Source organism: Acanthisitta chloris, unplaced genomic scaffold (genome assembly GCF_000695815.1).
Source record: "Acanthisitta chloris isolate BGI_N310 unplaced genomic scaffold, ASM69581v1 scaffold23839, whole genome shotgun sequence".
Classification (NCBI taxonomy): domain Eukaryota; kingdom Metazoa; phylum Chordata; class Aves; order Passeriformes; family Acanthisittidae; genus Acanthisitta; species Acanthisitta chloris.
The window spans coordinates 7,886-31,705 of record NW_008692297.1 but is presented as its reverse complement, the minus strand read 5'-3'; the positions used below and the strand labels follow the sequence as shown (position 1 = coordinate 31,705).

Genomic DNA, 23,820 nt, shown 5'->3' with positions numbered 1-23,820 from the left:
TCAGGCCCTGCCTTGAGGCTTTCCTTGCCTCACCTGACTAGACATTTTTAAGATTATACCATTGTGCCTTATTAAATGTTTATTTTTTTTGTTTCCTCCAAGGGAGCATTACTTTACTCTCACTGATACTTCATAAACATCAATGTTGCCTTATGCTTAGACATTTGTTTACATTAAAGTTTTGTATCTGGATAGTTTCTTTAAATTGCAAAAATTATTTTTAGCACAAGAATGGCCAAGAGAAGCTTGAAAGCATTAATAAACTTGCTTTAGTTGAAAATTTACATTTTAATTGTATTTTAAAGACTTGTAGCATAATCTAAAAATTCTGCATGATCATAAAGGTTTCCTCGTTCCAATATTAATAAAAATACTTAGAGTTATACTAAAACAAGCATTTCTGAGTTACAGTCATGACATTTTATAAAGGATTTTGAAAGGGCTGGCAGTGAAATTAATTTATTAGTACAGATTAGCATTATAATCATTGCCACAATGATGGAGATGTATAATGTTTCTGAATAAATTATTTTGCTGGTTGGTGTTCATAGATCATATTATTTGGCTTTTAAAAAGATTTCAGTGATTGATATTCAATTACAATGACATTTACATATCCCTACATTTTATTCATTAATTATAAGGTGGCATTAAGCACCAGTCATAACTTATTCTCCATTATTTTCCAATTAAAAAGGTTATACTAACTGAGCTCTGACTCAGCAAAGCAGTTTTTAAAATGTATTAAATTAGATTCCCCCAATGGGTAAGCATCTAATTGCTCAGTCACAAATGGTGGATGAACTATGCACAAATAATTAGCCTGGAGTACTTTACAAATACTCAATATTGGCAAACCATGGAACCGGTTTGGAAATTATTCACAAATACTAGAGACAAATAGAATACGCTGCATTTTCACTGTGATAAACATTACAAATAGATATCTGTTTTATACTTACAAAACACACTTATAGCACTTTCTTTAAAATAGAATTAGTTTGCATTTTGCTATACAAATTTAACATCTTCCTTATGGAATTTCCTCAGTGAATCTGATCAGGTTTTCATACAGCTCTGTGATAAGGAACCCGGTCTCTACTCATTAACACTAGGACACAACACTGTCCTTTTCCATTTTTGCCTTTGGACTTCCAATACATTTGCAGTTGTGTGATCACCCTTGGTATCTGCAATTGTTTACATTGAAGTTTAACATCAGAATCCTAGGCTTAGCTGTCTTTATGTGAATTTTGCAAAAAAACCCCTCATATTAGCCGGCTTGAGAAGTCACAGTTTAAATGAAATAGAGGAAAAGAACAGGCCTCATACTGCAGCAGATAAGTAAATGGTGACTACACATATACACTCAATCTCTTTACCACGAATTTAGGGATTTCCCTGAAATAATCCAGGTTTTATATGTTTGGTGTTCAAAAAATGACTGGAAGTGGCACTTACTGCCATGGTGTAGTTGACAAGGTGGTGATCAGACAAAGCTTGGACTTGATGATCTCAGAGGTGTTTTCCAACCTAAATGATTGTTATTCTGTGATTTTATCCTCTGTGCCTCTCACTCTCACCTACAAAACTCGACACTCCCATCCCAATTTGATTCTACAATGAATTAATACTATGAGGCTTGAGTAACTTGATACTTTTCATTGTGATTGCTATCAAGTCTTCCAGGACTATGAACACATCTTGGAATCTGTGGAAGTTAATTAACATGGAAGGTGTGGGTTAATTACCTCTTAATAGAAGGGAAAAAAAGGGAATAGCTTATTTCATGCTTATCTTTCATCAATTTTATAAGCAGGTCAGGACAAAGGACAGTTTGCTTTGGTACTCTCAAAGACAAATGAAGCATTCTGTCTAACAATGAGAAGAGACTTTACAAATATGGGAAGGAAAGGCAAGGAGAATGAGAAACATCCTCTTCTTCAGTTTTCTGCTATGTGTAGGGGTCCTCATCCACATTAAGCCGTAGTGTGAAGGCAGAAGGAAGCAAACATGCCCACCAAGTCAGAGACCACACACATGTGGGTCTGTCAGGGAGGCCAAAGCCATAAGTACATTTGGCTTCTTCTGGAACTGGAAGTCCAAATGCTTCTAAATAAATCTGGGTATGCAATGGACTTTTGTGGTTGCTGGAATATGAATTTGTTGCAATGCTTTAGCTGGAGGGTCTAAATTTGTCCAAGTTCTGCCAGAGGTGTCCAATGTAGTATCTCTGGATTCTTTTTGAAGACACAGTCTTTACTGTTACTCTGATGTGGGATTGCATTCTGTTCAGGAAATAGGGGTTCTACTTGCCTATGTTTTTCAGTAAAATTCTTTAAAACTGCAATTGCTAATGATGCCTGTCAGTTGAGATGTCACATTCTGAGATTAACAACAAAGAATCTTAGTAAAAAATTACCATTTAATATAATTTTTAAAGAATCAGGGCAGTCAGCTACAAGCCTTTTCAGTCAGTATTGCTTTTCCTAAGATTTCCTGGCAAATAAGGTTTCTAGGGAACAAATGAGACTCAGCAATGCTGCTCATCTAAGTTCAACACAGAAAAATGACAGTGTACATTCATTTTGAAGGATATTACTTTTATAACTCTAGTGCTGTTGTTCCTCATCAGGTTTACGGTTTCAAAAATTCATCTGGCTACATTGCAGTTAATTATTATTGAAGAAAAACCTCATTTTTCTTTAACCACAGCATTCATACGCTACATACTAATTTATTTTGGACTAATCTATATTCTGTTGAGCAGGAATTTTAATGTTTTTGATCAGCCAAAACACAGAAATACTACTGATCTTCCATTCTAAATGAATACAAATTTGGCATGTACATGATTTTGCTTGTATATTTTCCAAAAAGCAATGGGAAAGTATGCAATACCATTATACTTTACTGTCTGAACTGCACATTTCCCCTGCTACTCTGTTAACTACTTCATAAATATACACATACATTTGCTCTAAGATGGGCTGGAAATGTTTATTACATATAAGTGGGAACACAGATACTACTTCTCACTATACTCATGATATAGAATACAACACACACTTTGGAAAAATAAATTATAACCAGATAGCAAAGCATTTAAGCAAGAACCATATCCATATCTATATCCATACAGTACACATACTGCACACTGTATTCACTTATTCACTTTAAGCTAAAATATGTGCTATGCCTCTGGAAATAATATGCCATCAGTATAAGAAGTGCTAAAATCTTAATGGAATGTTGGCATTGCTTAGAAAAGGGAGCATTTACATTAAAAATAAATTAACATTTTGTTTTTAATCCAATGAATACATTTTCGGAATACTGTTTTCCAGAGACAACTCATCCCTTTTACATGCAAAATAACAGAGTTCATGAGAACCTTGTTTTACTAAAAACAGTACCTGTTGCCCCACCTAGGGTGACCTTGAACACCTTCAAGGATGAGGCATCTACAACTTCTCTGGGCAACACGTTCCAGTGCTTTACCACCCTCGCAGAACAGAATTTCTTCCTAGCATGTAATCTAAACCTGACCTCTTTCAGTTTAATTCCCCCTTGTTCTAGCACTATGTGCCCTTGAAAAAGTCCCCTCTCTATCTCTCTTATTCAATCCTTATTCAAATCTCTAAAATCCTCTGGAAAATAATAGCAAAACATGATGTATGAAATATTATATATAATCATTTTGATTTACGCATTCAATGTAAACAATTTATAATTTTAAGAATATACTACTATTTTTAGAAATAATGGTCAACATTTTATATTAATCATGTTTAAAATGCAAAATAAACAAACAAAAATGAGTTCAACAACCTTGTAAATTGGTATATTCTCTTGTGTTTTAGAAAATTATAATGGGGCATTGATTTTCATCTGTTTTCTGAACTATCCAATTATTAGTAATTATTGCAAATGCATTTACACTTAATCCGTATATGTCTCAGCACCTTTATTTGTATTAGAGAATGGCGTTTTTTTGCATCAGTGTGGAAATTAATTAGAATCTGACAGCAATTCTAAAGATGGCCTGTTAAATTGGAATTGTAATAAGCTTTCTGTACGTAATGAAAACCATCTAGAACTTATCTGTGTAATTAAGCTGAGTGCTTCTTGTAACAAACTGGTGAGTATCTTCTAATGACTGCATAAATCTAACTTAATCTAAACGCTATTTAATCTCACCTGAATGTAAGGAGGATATTACCTGGGGCAGTTGACACACTGGAGGGAAGGGATGTCATCCAGAGGGACCTTGACAGGCTGGAGAGGTGGGCCAATGCAAACCTCATGAAGTTTAACAAAACGAAGTGCAAAGTCCTATATTTGGGTCATGGCAATCCCAGGCACACCTACAGGTTGGGTGGGGAAGTAACTGAAACCAGCAGTGAGGAGAAAGACTTGGGAGTGACAGTGGATGAGAAGCTCACCATGAGCCAGCAGTGTGCACTAGCATCCCAGAAAGTCAATGAACCCTGGGCTACATCAAAAGGAATGTGGCCAGCAGGTCAAAAGAGGTGACTCTCCCCCTCTACTCTGCGAGATCCCACCTGGAATACTGTGTGCAGTTCTGGTGTCCTCAACATAAGAAGGACAGTGAACACTTAGAGCAAGTCCAGAGGAGGCCATGAAGTTGATAAGAAGATGGGTGCACCTCCCCTATGAAGACAGGCTGAGGAACTTGGGGCTGTTCAGCCTGGAGAAGAGAAGACTGTGTGGAAATCTTACAGCAACTTCTCAATATCTGAAGGGCCTACAAGGGAGCCGGAGAGGGACTCCTTGTTAGGAGCTGCAATGATAGGACAAGGGGTAATGGATTCATACTGAAGGAGGGGAAGTTTAGGCTAGATATTAATAAAAGGTTTTTACTATAAGGGTGGTGAGACACTGGAACAGGCTGCCCAGGGATGTGGTGGCTGCCCTGACCCTGTCGGTGTTCAAGACCAGGCTGGATGAGGCCTTGTTCAACGTGATCTAGTGAGGAGGTGTCCCTGCCCATGGCAGGGAGGGTTGGGACTAGATGATCTGTAAGGTCCAATCCAACCCTTAAATTCTGTGATTCTATGATATGTTTGTTTCAGAAATTAGTTCTGAAATTAGCATATGGTGGCATTTCCATTCTTAAATGGACTCCAGTGTATAACTCTGTTTCATACATGCTTTGTAATCATCACAGAATAATAAAATAATATAGTATTGACAATTGTATTTAATATTTTTGCATTTTAAACATATTATTTGCAGCTCACAAGGCTTACACTGTGATCAGCCAATTCTGTTTAACTCATACTCTCAGTTCATCATGAAGAATTAATACATTTGTAAGCTAGAAATTATAATTACTTCTTATTCAGGCTACTAATTCCTTAAGATTTTGTTTATTTAATTGGACTATGTCTGTTCAGTCTCAGAGGATGATTCTCAAGGACCTTTTAATTCCCAAAGATGCCTGGAAACATTGAGTGTGTTTGTTTTGATGGCAGAGTTACTGAGACAGCCAAAGTGTTCTGAGCATCTCAGAAATCAGGTAGTGAGATGAGCTAGGTAAGCTGTGCTCAAAAGGTAGGTGGAAAGATAGCTAATCTCTGATCAAGTCCCAGTGGGGACAGAGTCTCTAAGATCTATTCTGGTTACATCTAACTTGAGTAACATCAATTCAAAATGCCACTGAAGAATGACTAGAAAACATTTTGTGCAATGTTCCAGGAAGGATATCTAGGAACTGAACTTCCTTTTGGCTGCCTGGATCTCAATATCAGAAACCCTTCAGTTTCCTCTAAGTCCAAGATTTTGAATTGAACTTGTACCTTTCATAGTTAAATAAACAGTTTCAGAAGGGGTTAAGTCCACACTTCCATGCAGCTTGGCTGCCATACAGTGGGAGAGCAAGCAGTACACATCCCTGACCAGCATGCATCACTATTCACATTCTTAGTGGCTTATTGAACACTCTACTTTAAGCATATATAAAGGTACATTGCTAAAATATGCATTGAAGTTCAGTAGCAAAAGAATTGTTTAGAAGCCATTTGAACTTTTATATAAAGAATTTCCTCCATCTGGCTCCTAATTTTGAAATCATGAGAAATTTATCACGATCTCCAGTGGACAAAGAGTAAATGACTAAATAAAAAAATTAATTTTGGCTCTTTCTGGGGCTGTTCTTTATCCATTTAATTTGGTGAAACATGGGGTTTTAAAATTTCATTGCATTTTTGCACAGTTTTTTATTTTTATCTTTCATTGTTATGTGATTTTACACACCATAGAAGCAAGTAGGTGATTTCACATATAAATATTACTTTTCATGTTATAAACCAATTATTGCTTATGGCTGGTTAGGAAGTAGCACGTATGCATGCAGCCACTACTAATACTGAAATTTTATGCAATATAGTCAACTGAATGCTTTTAAAAGGAAATCATGAGAAAAAATACTGGTTTCTTTGGAAGGCTGCTGAAATCTGTAGGAAAGAACTTATTCACTTCTGTATGCTTTGAATCAGTTCTAGCAAACCCTTTCAGAGACTTTTTATCAGAAATGTGCATCTAAAATCAAGTAACAGTCCAGAGAAAACAGTAAACAACTGTCTGAATCAGAAGGCTGCATAGATTATTTTCTGAACTGCGAAGAAGAGATGAGAGGGAAGCATTACACAAACAAGTTTCATAAAGAAAACTTTAAAACAATAAATCTTCACTAGAAAAACAAGAGGTGAAAATCAAAACCTGTCAACAGTATGGATTCTTAAAGGATTTGTACAATAAACAATGTATATTTCATGGAAAGCAACTTCATCTTTTGCAGATGAAAATATTATGAATAGGAGAGAAATTAATTAAAACTGATGAACTGGCAAAATCTTTGACAAGATACTACAAGGAAATGAAAATGATTAATAGAATAGAGGATATCAAAAAGAAGCCAGCACCAGACATTTAATCAGAGATAGTCCATAAAGGAAAAAGGGAAAGAAATACAAAGCCAAGGAAAGGTGATTGTGTAAACCACTTCTTCAAAATAATTATGTGATGCTTTGTGTTTGCTTGTTTTGCTTTAATGATCAATAACATGGTTGTAGATTCCTCAGATATTTTCTATAGATCAGCTTGAAGAACAGACAGTGTATAGAGGGAAATGTTAAAGTCTGGAATAGGAAGATGGCGAATTAAGCACACTGTAAGGTATGTCACTCTCATGCCTGTCATCTTTTTTAAGTGTGGAAGACAAGCCCACAGATAAAAACAGAGATTGGCTGGACTGACTAACATGTAAAAAGAACTAATTTTTGCTTACAAAACAGAACAAAATTATTAATTGCACTTATCTACTATTTCATTCTTTAGAAATTTTTATCATGGTGTTTTAGCAGCACAATATTTGTAGAAAAAGAACTGAAAGTTTCATATAGGAATCCTATAGAAACAAAGCTCCAGGTGTGCATGCATAATTATTCCCAATAATTATTTTTACATTTATCCAGGAACAGACATAATCTACAAGCAATTCTGAGCCACAGTGATCCAGTCTGGATTACATGTTCAGCATCAAGAATCTTACTATAGGGAATGGTATGTTGCTAACTCTTAGGAAAATAAGGAAATATTAAAAATGCATAGAACATCCATAGAATGTGGAATTCATGTTAACTGAATTATAAAGAGGGAAAACATGGGATAATATGTTGCACATTTATGCTTATTATAAAATATTTTTGGATTTCCAATAATGTTAAGTGAAATATTTGATAACATTCATTAAGTTTTATTTCATTTTGTTTTGTTTCATTTTATTTGTAATGCATATTCTTCACATGAGGAATCTGTGTCATTCCAGGAACATGAATTTTACTGCTAATATTGCTCTTAGCACAATACATTCATATCCTTGACTTCAACAAATATAAATTACAAATTTTTTTTCCAGGGTGGTTTGGCAAGATCAGTCATTGAATCACAGAAAAAATATGAAAAGAAGTTCACTAGAAGTACTTAGCTTTAAGCACAGAAAACAACCAGGCAGCAAAATCTTTGTTATAACTGAGTGGAACCCAACATCTGACTTCTTTTAATTTTTGGAGCAACTAATTTTAAACAAGATTTTTTGTCCAAGCAAAGGAAATGGTTTCATGACATTATGCTATTCAGCTGTATGAGGACTGGAAAGAGCTTGCAGCATCTGCATCACAGCTGGAAGCATGAAGGGATAACTTTCTTTTGTGTTAGAATTGCTAGTGAGGAGAGTATGTATCAGTGTCTCATCACTATATATCAACTGCAAGTATTTTAGAGACACCATGGTAGATGACTTTCCCCCCCACATATTTTTTCAGCCTCCTGAGAGTTCTCCCAATTGCGAAGCAGATTCCTCTTCTCTGTCTTCTGCCAGACATGTAACAAAGCTTAAATATATAAGAGTTCAAGATGTTAAAACCGTTAGTCCAATTTTTCTGCAGCTGACAGTGAAATTTATCGCTGTCACTCTTCCCCCTCTCCACTACCATATACTATTCCAATATCCTCCTCCACCCTCCTGTTGAACAGAACTGATCCAAATCATCCCTTTGAGATGTTTCTGCATTAATTTAACAACCATAGTCAAGATTCAGATGAGTCAATATAATTTCCTTTGGAAAGAATAGTCTGAGGCAAGGGAAGAATACTTATTAAGCAATTTAAGAAAGACAACATTGAAAAAACATTGAATAAAATCCCATAGTACTGACAAGACCAACGTGAATGGTCAAAGAATTAGTAAGAGCTCTGGGAAACGTGTTATCCTTTTATTTTTGAAGATTGTCTACACCGTAAAAAACTTAAAAAAACCCCAAAAAGGACAACAACAACAAAAAAATCACTTTATCTGGGCATTATTTATCGGTCTTGCACTGTTTATGATGTTCCAGGTGAGACAAACAGGCTTGCTGGGATTTGTGAGAGATGATTTAACTTCAATTTATGATTGAGAGGATGTCACTGCCTATCTTCCTCCATTGCAATGCTGGCTTTTATTACCTGCCTCATGGAAATACTTTTTAAGAGCATTTCTTCCCCCTTTCAGCTGCCTTCCTGCCTTACTTCTATTGCATTTTTATTGCTCCCATCTGTCCAAGTTATGCCATCAGCAACTACAACAGCTTTTCTAGGGAAAAATACATATATTTTAGTACATGGATTTAACATTTGTTTGCTTGCTATCATTGCTGGTAAAGAGATTCCATTCATCAGGGCCACTGAATTTCACAGTTTCTTGGTAAACTCTTTTTTGTAAGCATGTGCAGCTTGAAATAGAACTTTAAGATAGCTGAAAGGGGAACAGTACTGTGAGGGGGGTTTCTTCCTGCTTTATTGCATTCTTTCTGTCGTTTATTGTTGCTGCCATTTTCAGTAGAAATGTATAAAAAAATCACACAACATGGGCCAATAAAATTCTAAAGGACCACTAAACCTTAACATTGCTTTTCATAAACTGTGTAAAGACAGGATCTCCTCAGAAATACAGCTCTTATTACAGAAACACCAAATACAAAGGATATGTACAGTATGAGGTTAACAACCCTGTCATAGACAAGATTGTAATGACACTCAACAGTAAGCAGAACCAAGCCACATTTAAATAAGAATGGCTGAAATGACACAATGTAATCCAACACCTGACATTAATATTGCCCAAATTTTTATGAATAAAAAATGATTTCCAAAATTCTCTAAAAGAAAGAACTTTTATGGACAATCTAACATACTGGTGACAACCTCCAATTTTCTGGATACTGAAATGCCAGTTCTTTTTCTATGGCTTGAAATAATCTATGTAATAATAAGATCCACCTCATTCATGCCTCCCTTGGCATCCTTCTGAAAAGAAATGCATTCACAGTAGCATTTATGTTTTGAAAGAAGAAAAGACTTTTCACTATTGGAAGTGACTGTAGCACTCTGCACCCTACTGACATAGTGGTTTACAGTGAGCTTGAATGTATCCAACTGTGTGAGAGAAAATTAAGATATGGCAACACACATATGGAGACTTAAGCACTGTAATCAGGATTTTATTTGAATGCTGCACCTGGAGATTTCAGATAGGTTAAACCACAGCTGCAAGAAAGATTAATGTCTTTTGTATGAAATGAGTCTAGAGGATTGTTGGATTCAAATGACAGAAGATCATTCCACAAGCAAAGAATCCTTAATTTTAAGATTGCGAGGACGTAAAAGAATAACAAGCTTTGAAATTTAACAATAAATAATTCAGAAATCTAACCAGATACAGAACCAGCTAATCTCTACCTTTGTTATACTTTATTTTAATTATATGCTGTCTGCTTTTTATATGGGTAATATATAGGAGAATTGAATGGTTGGTCAAACAGTTGCATCATAATTTCTTGAAGAGTTCATGTGAACAAATACTTAATGCATACTCAGTATGCACTATTAATCCCTCCCTGATGCCCAGCAATTTTCAGGAAGAATCAGTCTTTTCCTGAAGAACTGCTTTCCTTCTCAGAAGTGGGGGAGCAAGAGCATCACCATTACAAAATCTTTGTCAGTCTGAAGAGATAAATGGAAGGTTTCTAAGCAAGCACCTTGCTAGAACCCAGAAACCTTGTTAGAATTCCAGATATTTGGAAATACAGATGAGCCAATTCAACATCTGTGCCAGGACTCTTGTTCCTTGCAAGTTGTGCTAATGCAATGCTGTGATCCAGCGTTCTCACAGCTGCAAACATCTTTAGGAGGTGCCTACCAACCTGAGTACACAAAATCAAGTTTGCATTTGTGCTAAACTGTATAAATATGTTTTTAATTAAAGAAGACCTGTAGTCTCAATCCATACACTCCCGTGCCACCGGTCCAGTTCACTTAGGCTATGGATCTACATTTACTAGCCAGTAGAAAGTGATCATCTCCTGTTTAATTTTGAGAATTTCAGTTTTATGCTGAGTCTTCAACTCTTCCAATGATAACAAGGACAATCCCAATTCACAAACTGTTATGTAAAACATATTTATATTACATGAGAGGAAAATAAGTTTTCTGGAAGAAAATGTTCAAGGTGGACTAAATTCCAGAGAATTTTCCAGTGGTAAAATATATTAATTTCTAATTTGTTATAATCAACATCAACTTACCCATTACTACTTATAATTTTCAAACTGTCATAACATGCTTACTGACTGTTACTACAAAGTCATTTTCAAACAAATTTTGATATGATGAAACTTTCAGTGTCATAAAATGTAGTCAGATCCTTAGCTGTGGAGCACATCCATCTGATGCAATTATTAAACACGCAAATAATCTAAATATTTGTTATACTTATTTTACTGATGAAATGGATCCAGGATTTAAATCATTCATTACTTACCCCTGTTCTTTGAACTTCCAAGAAAATCGCTCTTTGAAATGACTTCTCCCACACTGCCAATTCACTGCCCAGCTCTACATTGAAATAATGACTCTTGCCATGTCCAACCATAACACTGAAACAATATGGCCTCTGGTCTTCAAGATCAAAGTCCTGATGAATACCTAAATACAAGTTTGCTTGTAGCCAGCAATCATCAGCAAGCCAGAGCTGAAAGACATGTTTCAGTATGTGATTCTTTATCTAGCAAAAGCAAACAGTTGAAATAACACTGTCTTCTGTAAGTGATGAGAACTTGGATACGTTATGGCACTATGTCAATAATTACCTCAAAGAAATCTTCTGAGGGTTAAGTAATAATGTCAAAGACAACTTCTCTCTTTGCTTCTTATTCATCTTACCCTGTATCATGTAATCCAAGCTACTTCTCCAGTCCCAAAATACTGTCAAAACACCTAAGTAATACTTACACAATAAAATGAGTTTGCAGCAATATATTATTTACAGTGAAAAGGATGGAAAACCTGGAATTGTCTGAATACAATCCAAGAGCTGTGTACCAGCTCTACAGAAACTATAACTACTCCATTCTAATTGGGTTCCAACACGCTCAACCCCAAGGCGTGTAGTAATTTATCAAGCCCCCAGAGGGCTAATTCTGGAAATGACACCATGAGCTTTCAAATGTCCTGACAGCTGTCAATGCTTTTCTTTAACCACAAGGCTAATAAAGTGAGATTCTGCCTTCATCTTCAAGATAAGGAAGAGAAACTTCACATTAATCTTTGCTAATAAAAAACATCCCTGTAACACAATGCTTTGTAAATGAAAACAAATTCAAAGAAGAAACTTCCCTAAACTTTCAAGGGTTCATTACCTAGCATAAATATAGAGAAAAAGAAAACAAAATAAAAAGCTACTATTTATACATCTAAGTACTTTCAGTGACTGAATTTCCAAATTATACATATTTTCAAATTTCCATTCAACAGATAGGGTCCTTTCCTATCTCCAATTCTCTATGACATCATGGGTCAGAAAAGACAGAAAGAACAAAATAACCAGCAATAAGAATGTTATTGTTCACTAAAGTCACTTACAAACAGAATTTTCTTTCTCTAGCACTCCAGCTTAGTTTTGGGAGACCTGACTTTAGACAAGCAGATCTGAGGTAGGAGCAGTCATGTTTGACTGGATTTAGGTTGCTTTGAAAAGATTAGCATGCAAGGTTTGTAGTGGTACCCAAGTCCTAGAATCTCACAGTCAGAATGAGATGTATAATTAGTTTTCCAGAACCTCTCTAGTAGTCCCTAATAGCCTATTGAGGCTATAGTTGAAATGCCATGCACATGAAAACAAACAACTGGAATTTAAGCATCCAAATGCAATGTAAAATATTCCAGTAAATGTAAAATTAATGTTCAGGATCTTGTGCCCTCCTGTTTTAGATGCACAAACAAGTGCCCTCATAAGGCACCAGTGAAAGTCCACTTTTTACCAAAGAAATGCAGAGGAAACAAATGCTCTACTAGCATACTCTCCTCTGTGTACTGTTACCTTATTCATAAACAGGATCAAAATGCTCAGATGGGAACATAAAATTTTGCATGTGCTGGTGAATTACAGAATAATGCAAATCTGGCACATGCAACATTGTGCAATTTGCTCGTTAAGCTACAGTTGTTTTGTGGGGCACCTTGGGAGCAGCACATAATGCCACCAGGGTACACAGCACTTTGTTTTCAAAACCAGCCCTGTAACTAAGTGAGGGAAGAACAGACTTGAGGAAGTTCAGAATTATTTTATGACATTCTTGGAATGTTGAAAAGGAAATTGAACAAAATACCTGTGTATGATCTGGTGTTCAGCAGTGACAGGTATTACATCTACATCTGCTTCAAGACCCAGTGCTGCATATCCTGGCTTGTAGGCTACTCTATTAACCTTTTTTTACTTTGTATGTGAAAATACCAAGCAATAAAAGAAAATAAAATCCTTTTAAGACAGGTGGCTTTTAAAAATGTGTCTAATATTCTTGCCCCTGAAAGACAGAGGCTTACAGTAACAGTTCCAATAAAGATGGATTATGAGGCAAGGTACAGGAATAAACACACATGATAAAAGATATTACATTTTCAATCATCTGTTTGTTACTACCAAATGTTCATGAATATGCAAGTGCATGTTACATATATATGAATTTTAATTCACATATTTGCATATGTATGTTTATCTATGCAAGTGTGTATACATATGAATATACACACAAATCTAAAATATATCAAACATTTCATTTTAAAATGAAAATTCCATATTGGATTCTTATTTTCCATGCTTAACTCTTGTATCATAATAAACATAGATCAGATGTTTACAATTACGTATGTAATAAGAGCACCTCTCCTTAAAATCCATCTTTCTTTGGAAGATACAATAGCATACTTCACCACAGTTTTGCACTGGTTCTAACCAGCTTCTGAAAATCCTTAGGAACACCCTCCCCAAATGGCAGAATGCAGAAACCTTAATCTCTTCAGATTTTTTTCTTATCTTTCTGGATTTGCTCAGTTTGCCTCATTGTCATTTATACTAAAGAATCAACAGAAAAGAGGTTAAAGAGTTGAATTTGAGCTTTTGCACTTTAGCTAACATATTCATGAAGACTGGCAATTAAGCATTCATTTATTAAAATGTCAAGAACATTAAAGAGTTGAATCTCGGGTAGTTTATTTCCTCACTTCTTTTCCTTAATGAAAAAGTACCACAGAAGTTGCTTTAAGGACAGAATATCCTTGAAATTACCATAATATTCAAGGAAGGACCGAGTTTCAGCAGTAACATTTCAAGGGAAAAATAAAACCAAAACCAAAATGACAGGCAAATCTTTGGAAAAGTCGTAATGAGTATATATTTCATTGGTGCCCGACTTATTTATCAGGAAATAGTAAATTTTGAAAAAAATATTTAAGAGACCAAATAAATTATCTGGGACAGAACCTCTGCTTTTTGTTGGTGTCTCACTGATGGTCAAGGACCTGAAGTTGCCCACATGTACCCAACTGGAGACATGGGCACACTAAAATAATGCCATGTCTACAAGAACATGGCTGTGCTCCTGCATCTTGCACTCTGGAGTTGAGCTCTAGTCCTGAACTCCAGGACTGCTGCTTTCCTGGTATGGCACTGGCCAAAACCCTTCCTTCCCATGTCCTGAATAACTGTGTTGCATCAGGAAAACAAACAAATTAACAAACAAAAAAACTAAACCAAAAACCAACCCAAAACACAAACCACAAAACAAAATAAAAAACTCCACTACAACCAAGCTAAAAACCTTAAGCACTTCTCCTTCACTTCAAGTCAAGTTGGGATCTATACAGGTAACAGAACACCAACCTTCCTTTTCCGCAGTAGAACTGCAGCTGATATGTAATGTTTCAGTGAAACAGTATTTTATCTCCAAGATGGATTTTAATATTTTTTTCCTGAAAATACATTTGTTTTTACTCTTCTGGACAAATAGGTTCTCATCTACCCTTATCTTACACGCAAAGCAGTTTTTGATTAGCTGGTAGAGAACAAAATTTATCTACCTGATGCAATTTATTGAAGAATGTATTCTATAACTCAGTTATTTAAACAGAGTGCTAAGGCTTTGCCCCAAATCCTTGCTTGAGACAAGCTAAGCAGAAAACATAACTGTGTCCACTTGGGAGAAGAAAATTAATTATAGGGGAAACAAATCCACCATGTTGCCTTTTGTAAGGTAAAACCTACTATAATACTTTCAAATTACACACGATATAACAAGGACATTATTTTATATTTTTAATTACCGAAATTAAGTACAAGTATTTTTATATAGAACAAGAATTTCAGCAAGAGCATTTTTCATCATGATTCATTACAAATCTGACCCACTAGGAGAAGAGCAAAATCATTATGCTTAGCTCTGTGTGTCTTCATACAACCAGCTCTAATATTGAAAACTTTCTTCAATATGAAAGCATTTTAATAACTTGCTCATTCAGAGCTTAATCCATTTTCCACATTCGCTTACAGTTGCACAGCTAATGTACTAGTGATTGCAAATAGTTTTTTATAACAACAGATGAACTATTTGAACACTAGATACTCCTGGTTAAGATTAACTTGAGCTCATCATCAATAGGAAAAGGCAAGCTTTCTTTAATGAATAATACCACTGCAATCAGTAAGAAACCTACCTTGTGAATTTTAAATAGAACCTCACAGAGGTTATAGATTTTTTCAGCTCGTACCCAGTCTAGTGTGCTTACCTATAATATCAAAAGAAAATATTATCAACACATTCTTTATTCGAAAACCATGTACAGATGAAAAAAGAAAAAAGATTTCACACAACATTATTTTACGGGATGCTCTAAATATCGGCACATCACTATATTTGATATCCAGCATTTAAGAAGATTGTTGAACAGCATTCAATTTTTACAGAACATAATTAAAACATTAAAACGTAATTAAATGACAACTAAAAAGTATTAAATAATTTCACTGATTTTTTCCCCCAAGTATGATGGAAATCTCTTTGTAATTTCTGTGGTAGTTACAAAAGCATTTCTTTCTCAATATACTAACACAGAGAATTCAGAGTCTCAAACACAGTCATTCAGCTTCATGTCAGACTATTAAGAAAATCTTACAACCAACAGACCAAGATGTGTTCCTAAACTCAGGTTTGAGCTTACATGCACTAGGGTGCCAATATTTTAATATTTATTCTAAAAACTGAAAAGGACTGTGTGACTGCAGTATTTGAAATTCAGAATAATAGCAACTGTGGGCTTAATAATGAATATGAAAAGATCTATTTTTTGTTTTCTTTTGATTTCGTTGCTTAATCCTGTTGACATGACAGGCTATTAGAATTTTACTGTTAGAATGAGATTTGAAGTTTTTACCAAAATTCTACCCTGTGATATAATGCAATAATCTGTTTTCTTTTTAAAATAGTACCTAGCCTATGCAGTTCAAAAAAAAAAAAAAAGAACTTACACACAGGAAAAATGCAAGGTCAATACACTGGTTTTTTGCGAATATATTTTAGAGCAAAATCCTAGTTCTTTGTGAATGTACAGAAATGGATGCATAGGCATATGACATGTTTGACCAAGTTATAACTCTGAGGCTTTTGGCATATCAAAATAAGTAGTTTAGTGACTCTGAAATGAACTTGGATTGTTTAAAATACTCTGGCTGATGCAACATTGTTCTTTTCCTGTCCCCCACCCAAAAGGATAAAAGCAGAAAAACTGAATTAAAATTATTTAAGTAAAGCAAAAATTTGGTTGTAAAAATCTGTCTTATGTGAATGAAACTTAACTAGGAAAAAAATTATGAAATTCAATAATGACTCCTGTTCTCTGTGTTCAGAGTAGCACAAAGTTTACCTATAAAAACCAGTATTGTCCCCGATGCTCAGCATCAGATCAACATGTTTTGGGATTTTAAAATATATTTTAAAGTTCAATTTCCAGGTCTTTGTAAATTCTAAACCATTAAACAGAATTCTAATAAAATGATGAGAATCCAAACCACTGCAACACTTACAGGCATAGTGATAGGACTACTGGTTTTTGAATGTTATTTCAGAATCCTTTGGAGGAGTAATGTGAACTTGGTGTTAGTTTTCTTTATAATCTTAACAATCTGATCTAATTCTTAATAATCTTGCCTTCCCCCAGGTTCTGTAGGTTTAGATTAGATTTTTGAGATAATCAAATTACAATCATCTATTGATTGAAATGGGACTGAAGATATTTAGAAGAGGAAGTTTTAGCACCACATCTTTTCAGGATACAAAGGGATTCATATTCTAGGATTCTCCATTTTCCAGTTTTTTATTTTAACAATCAAATTGCAAACATCACTTGAATACAATGCATGCACTAGTATATGTAAAAACATGTTACATACTCTGTTTTATTATGAGTAATTTCTCATAAATTAAAGCTTGAAGCATTACATATACCTAACTTTCAAAGTACTACTTTAAAGAAGTTTTTTCAAATTTAAATCTAATGTTAGCTGGTTTAGAAAATAAATTTAAAGCAATTTTAGGTATTATACTTGTCCTCCCATCACTTCATAAAAGGAAGCAATATTTAGAGCCATACATTTCTTATTTTTAGATTTCCATTTCTATTTTTCTTCTAGTCAGGTCCATTAAATATTTTATTTGAGTTTTGTTTTTTAAATATTGATGCAAACAAGTAATAACACAAGTTTTAAAACAACTGAAACTGAGGAATTATAAAGCTGATTCATAAACAATTATATGTTTAAACATGCTCCCATAGAACAAGTACTGCAGGTCTTTGCTTAAACGTATTTCCAGGAAAATATTTTTTTACTTTGATGGTTGTTTTGAAAAGAAAATATGTAAATAATACATGTTTTGGCCCTTTAATGTTGAGCTTCAAAGGAGATATTCTTGTTCCTTAAAAAATAAGGTTTAGAGTAGAATGGGGTCTAATTCATTATATGCTCTTGAATTTCTCAAGGGGAAAGACTCTTTTGCATCTCAGTTAACAACAGGAGTATACTTCCTTGCTATTAGTAGCTAGACAAGATATAGAAGCACAAGCACCAGCTTAATCTGCTGTTTGTGAAAATGACACAGGCTAAAAGCAAAAAGCTATTGAGATATGAATGGACTTCCATTTGCTCATATAATTTGCTTTGATTCCTGAAGATTAATTTATACTGTTGGAGTTCTTTGCTGCTATCAATGATGGACAATGGTGACACTGCTGTGCCATTAAATTCACTCTGAATACTTCAGGCTTCACCCCATTATCCTGTGCATCTCTTTCATCTTTGACACTGTGTAACCTGTTATGACTTTTCAGCAAAAACAGCTACTGATGGTGACAACTGCCAGCACCTATATAAGCCAAGATTTTATTTTACTGTGTATGTCAGAGAAAGGCTAACATACTTAAAGACAAGAGTGAAGCAGTCTGAATATCATTGTGTGCAAGGTCATCAGGAGAACACAAATGACATGTTTAGAGGGATTTTAAGGAGGAGAAACACACATACTATAAAGGAATACTGGAATCTAATCACCTGACATTGTTTATAGTTTTATTAGAACTTCCCAAGCATGTCTAAGTTTAAAATGCTATTGTTATAGAGTGCACTGCTTTTTAAAAAAATCACAAATAATCATATACTTCTAGTTAAGGAGAAAAGCTGGAAATAATCAAAGAAGTTCATGAAAAGTGTAATATCCTTCATTTGATTTAAACAGTGTTTGAGTTTATTGCAAGTTATCCATCATCACACATTTAATAACTGGGTAATAAGTAACTAAGATAAATGAGGTGCTGAAATATATTTCTTAGGCAATAAAATAGTCTTTCTCATTATTTCCCCTTGAAATTGTTCCTGCAGGTATTCTATAAATTGCAATTTCTTGCGATAAGTTTAGCATGACAATATAATTATTTTTTTACTAAACATTTGACAAAATGTTTCAAAAAGGAATATTCAGAATGGATCACTTAATGAGATATACTTGCATTTACATGAATTTAGTTCTGACAGTGTCAGAAATAGTGTCAAATACATGAAAGTAGCAATTAGCATTCACTAGGCTTCTACTTTAATTCATGTTTCTTTTATATATGAATTTACCAACAGTAGCTGAATGTTGGGGTTTCTTTTATTATTGGTAGACCAACTCCTTAGCAAACCCAATGCATTATATATTGAATACTTCATTTTGTAGATATTTGGCTATATTAACCCTTTAAGAAAGATTGTAAAATAACATAGATGTAAACTCACAGAAAACACTGAGCTGATCAAAAAGATAATAAAAGTGAACAAAAATAGAAAAAGAGCATCCTGAAGCTACAATTTGAAGTCTATAATGAGAGACTGAAATAAGTATGTAGAGCTACAAAAGTGCTAAGTGTTGCATAAGCATTTTTAAATTTAGTATGAGTTTCTGCAATACGCTCATATTTTAAAAACAGGCATTACAGTGGTGTTCTGAAAAAAATAGACTAGTAAAATCTCATTTTACTTAGCTAGATCAGGTAATCACAGCATCAGTTCAGACTGATATTCCAAATATACTTAGCTTTAAATGTGTGTTAATCATTGGCTCCTCTTAAAAAAGTTATGATTTAAAATAGCAAGAAAAGAATAAAGTTAAACTCATTTTGACACACACATGCAGTAAACAACAAACTCAAAAAGTTACCCCCTAGAAGAGAGTTATGCAAGTATAAAATAGGCAGAAAAGACCTTCATGCTTGTTCAGAGATCACTACTAAAGGATTGACTTAACATGATATAGACACATGGGGTAAATGCAAAGAGAATTGCACTTCAAAACTCACTAAAGTTAAAGGGAACATAACATATACTTTGGCTTTCTCTGAACACCAAATCTGATTCTAGAAATCTCCAAAGACTTCCCAAATAATAAAAACATTTGAATAAATTTAAAGAGTAAAACTAATGGGAAAATGATCAAAGTGTCTCCAATTTATTACTGGAATACAGAGAATGCTGCATTATCTGACAATTAAGCAGAAGCATCTGATTTGCCTAGAAATACTAAAAAGGTCTAAGGAGAAGATGAAACAGTTCAAACGTAGTTCATTTCACTGCTCTTTTCACTCCTCCATGGAAAATGAAGCAAGAATATTTAAAAAACCTCCAACAACCTATTAAAAGATATTGAAAAGGAAAAGAAATAAAGAAATATTCTCGAGATGAACTGGGATATGGCATTATAACAACAGTAAAGACGTCTAAACCAGCTCAAGCTGTATGGTACAAAATACACACTAAAGCACAGACAGATCCTAGCAAATATGTGAACAAGATAAATAGAAATGTGTGTTAGAAAGTTCGCCAAAAACATTCATGGTCAAAGTACAACTCATTGCCACCTCTTAACTCTGACATCATGTATAAATTAAATTACCAATAGAAGTATTTAGAACTCACATAGCAGTACTCTCAAACATTAACAGCACTGGTCATGTGCTAATGACATCATGCAAAATTCCCTTCTCTGTATCTCTGTGAAAGGTGGAACTGTTTCTGTTATTTTTATATTATTCTTGCATTTCTTCTTAAAACTATATGCAGCACATGCAGGGATTGCCTTCATGTAAATCACTTCAGTACTATTTATTCAATCACGTTGAAAGAGACAGTTGTGTAATTAAGGGTAACACAGTAGATCCAAAGTTATGGCTACTAGAAGACTTAAATTTAAAAATCATAATGAACTATGAGGAAGACATGAAAAATCAAACAGTACAAACCTCTCCTACATATGATCCATATTCCATAAAACCAAAACATTTGATTTTTTTCTAGAAACTTTCAATGACATAAAAAATAGTTCGGCTTTGATGACAATTTTGAATATTTTCTTGTCAATGCCTTCTAGGATTTGAATTCAGAACCATTGCAAGTTCAGAAAATTGACAGGAATATTAGAATGCAATAAAATACTGCTTGTATACTAATATAAGAATAATTTCTATTTGTTCAATGGTACTTTTCAGATTTGCAGTTTTGAGAAATGCATCACAGTTCTAATACAGCAGTTTGTAAAGGAAATAGGTAAATTTCTTAAATTCAGTTAGATAAGCCACTTCAGGGATACAGGAAGACCATTCTCTGTTAATCACACCATTCTTGATACTTACTTCTATGGCAGAGCTTCTACATTTTTGGAAATACCATCTGAGATACTGTTGGAATGGTGCATAAATAGAATATTACTTGCCATAGTGATTTCTTTCATATTATAATATCCACACTTTTTCCACAATTTTGTTTATTTTTCTCCGTGGGTAACTATGTTTTTCATTCGCATGAAAGTTAGCAGCTGTATTTACATTCACATCAGCTTTTACACACAAAAAAATAGAAAAATAGTAGGAATTGTACTAGATACTTTTACAAGTAGTTGTAATGTTATAGATAAAGGTAAGTGTAGAACTTACAGGTTACCTACTCTGTGCACACTACACTGATACACTGATATACTGCATTGATTCCGTATACAAATAGCAATAGCAACATCTCTGAAATAAAACATATTAAACTCTTATCTTCTCAAGATGAAGCAAGGTAAAACATCTGCATTTTTTGTGATGGAACAATTGGGGTTTTTTTTTGTTTTTTTTTTTCAATGAACACAGTAAAGCAAAAGTCAGGAGGGGTTATGGTAAGAGCAGTACCATCAAGTATCTCTATGCATGGTTTTGTGTGGGGACCTGTGTTTCCAGCTATACACATGGGACATGTGACACAGAACCAGTGTCAGGGCACAGTGTGGGTTGGTGGCTCCCTGGGTGTCACAGGAGTTCCCTCAGGGGAAGGGCAGGGTTCTTGCCAGCCAGGTCCCATCCCATCGCCCTGCAGTGGACTGACCTCATCCAACAGCTAAACACCCAAACAGTCACTCACTAACTCCCCATCCCCCTGTGATGGGATGGCAGAGACAATAGGAACAGCAAAATTAAGAAAATTCATGAGGCAAGGTAAAGACAGTTTAAGAAATGATGAAAAGAGGAAGAAATCAATTGATGCAAAGGTGATTGCACACTGCTCACCCCAAGCAGACCAATGTCCAGCCTTCATGCAATGAGTACTTTTGATGACCAAATCCCCATTTTTATTGATGAGCATGATGTTTTATGGTATGCGATATCCCTTTTGGCCTATTTGGGTCAGCTGACCTGTCTCTTACCCACAACCAGGTTGCTTGCTGGGTGGGCAGTGTGAGAAACAGAAAGGCAGTACTGGTCTGCATCAGCCCAAACATTGGCATGTTAGCACTGCTTTAGCCACAAATATGAAAGCCACAACCACATGGGCTGCTATCAACAGACCTCCTACCCACTCAGGCCCAGTATGTGCCCTAGTCAGGAGCAGAGCAACCACAGGGATTGGGGCAGCCCCAGCTCCAGGCACCATACACACATATAAAGGATCAGATTTTCTTTGGATAATCTGACAAATTTGGGAGACTGACCAAATGAAATAAACTGTAAGCAACTTATACAACTGAAATAGCATTCTAATTTCACATTTTGTTCTTTTTGATTTGTTTAAAGCAAAGATTATCTGGAGGAAAAAAATGTAAAAAAAATGTTTAAACAATACCAGGTGGTAAGTATGCATTGCTTTTTAAAAAGAGTTTAGAATTCTACATCTAATTCCTGTTTCATTATTTTAAATGACTTTTTAGAGAAGTATTAGATAAGTCATCTCTTGTGAAACAGAATTCTCATCACTAGGCACGCAAATTATCAAAGCAAGATTTGTTCGGACTATATACTTAGCTTTGGATTCTCTGTAACAGTTCAATACCTGGCCATGTATCTACTAAGTGTATGGATGGTTTATTTTATGGTGCATCTTGTCATTAAGAAAGCAGAGTAACTACCTACTCATTACCTCAACAAAATGCCTTAGAATAAATAAAGTCAGAAATATTATGCCTAACCAACCAAAGAAAAACCTGGCATTGACAACTTCAAAAGTAAAACACCTACTTCCTATTAGGCAATCTTTAAACTATCCGGGTACAGTAAGATTATGAGAGGACCTTGAAAGAGGTTAAATATCTAGAGCTTATTGAAATTCAGTGGCATTTATGGTTTTAACTTATTTTGAAATCTCGGCTGACAGCTTCACTTGATAAAGGAAAACAAAGCCAGACATAAGAAACAGGTTTCCATTTACAATGATGCTGTCACAAAAATATTAGGTATTTTACCGGTGGAGTGCTGAAAATGTAGAAGGATGAACCCTTTAGTGCCAGAAACTTAAATTTGTAGAGCTGAGATGAATCAGTTCCTTCAAGTCTCTCATTTACCCATCCCATATGTATGACCTGCAAAAGAACATAATTGAAAATTAAAGCTCTATTTTTCAGTGGATCATAAGATATATCTGAATCAGTGAAGTCTTTCCATAAGGAAGAGTGACTTTATTAGAACAGAAAGATAGAATAGATAGAATCATCCATTTCACATTTGCCTTTCCATCACTTCCATATTCTTGAAGTGTACAGTATCATGCCAGTGTGTCAGAAGTCCTTGAAGAGACAAACTTACAGTACAGGTATTCTGAATCTTAACTGAAATAATCATTGTTTCAAAAGCCACCTATGTACGTCAAAGCAGACTCCTACTTGAGCCAGCAGAAAATCTACGTGTACTGAAATAGTTCAGCAGCCAGCTTATAAAAATCATGATCCTACATCATCTGTAACAGTGTCAAAACTTGGACATACTGACATTTCCATTACATGCACCTCTGAAGAATGCATCTCAACAAATCACTAGATTGATCTGAAATCAAACAGCTTTCTCTAGACTTATGCTTGTCACTGTTAACAGTCTTTG

General features: G+C 34.7%; 1 protein-coding gene across 1 annotated transcript in view; it reads right to left on the bottom strand.

Annotated features, from left to right (window-relative positions):
* The window catches only part of SNTG2 (syntrophin, gamma 2), a gene marked incomplete at its 5' end in the record, with an annotated part of 37,345 nt that extends 14,039 nt beyond the window's left edge, over window positions 1-23,306 (bottom strand). The window contains 3 exons of the mRNA XM_009082614.1: window positions 11,384-11,593; window positions 15,610-15,681; window positions 23,190-23,306. Of these exons, the coding sequence (XP_009080862.1) occupies window positions 11,384-11,593; window positions 15,610-15,681; window positions 23,190-23,306 (399 nt within the window). The remainder of the gene's footprint in view (window positions 1-11,383; window positions 11,594-15,609; window positions 15,682-23,189) is intronic.
* Between the last annotated feature and the right edge of the window lie 514 nt (window positions 23,307-23,820).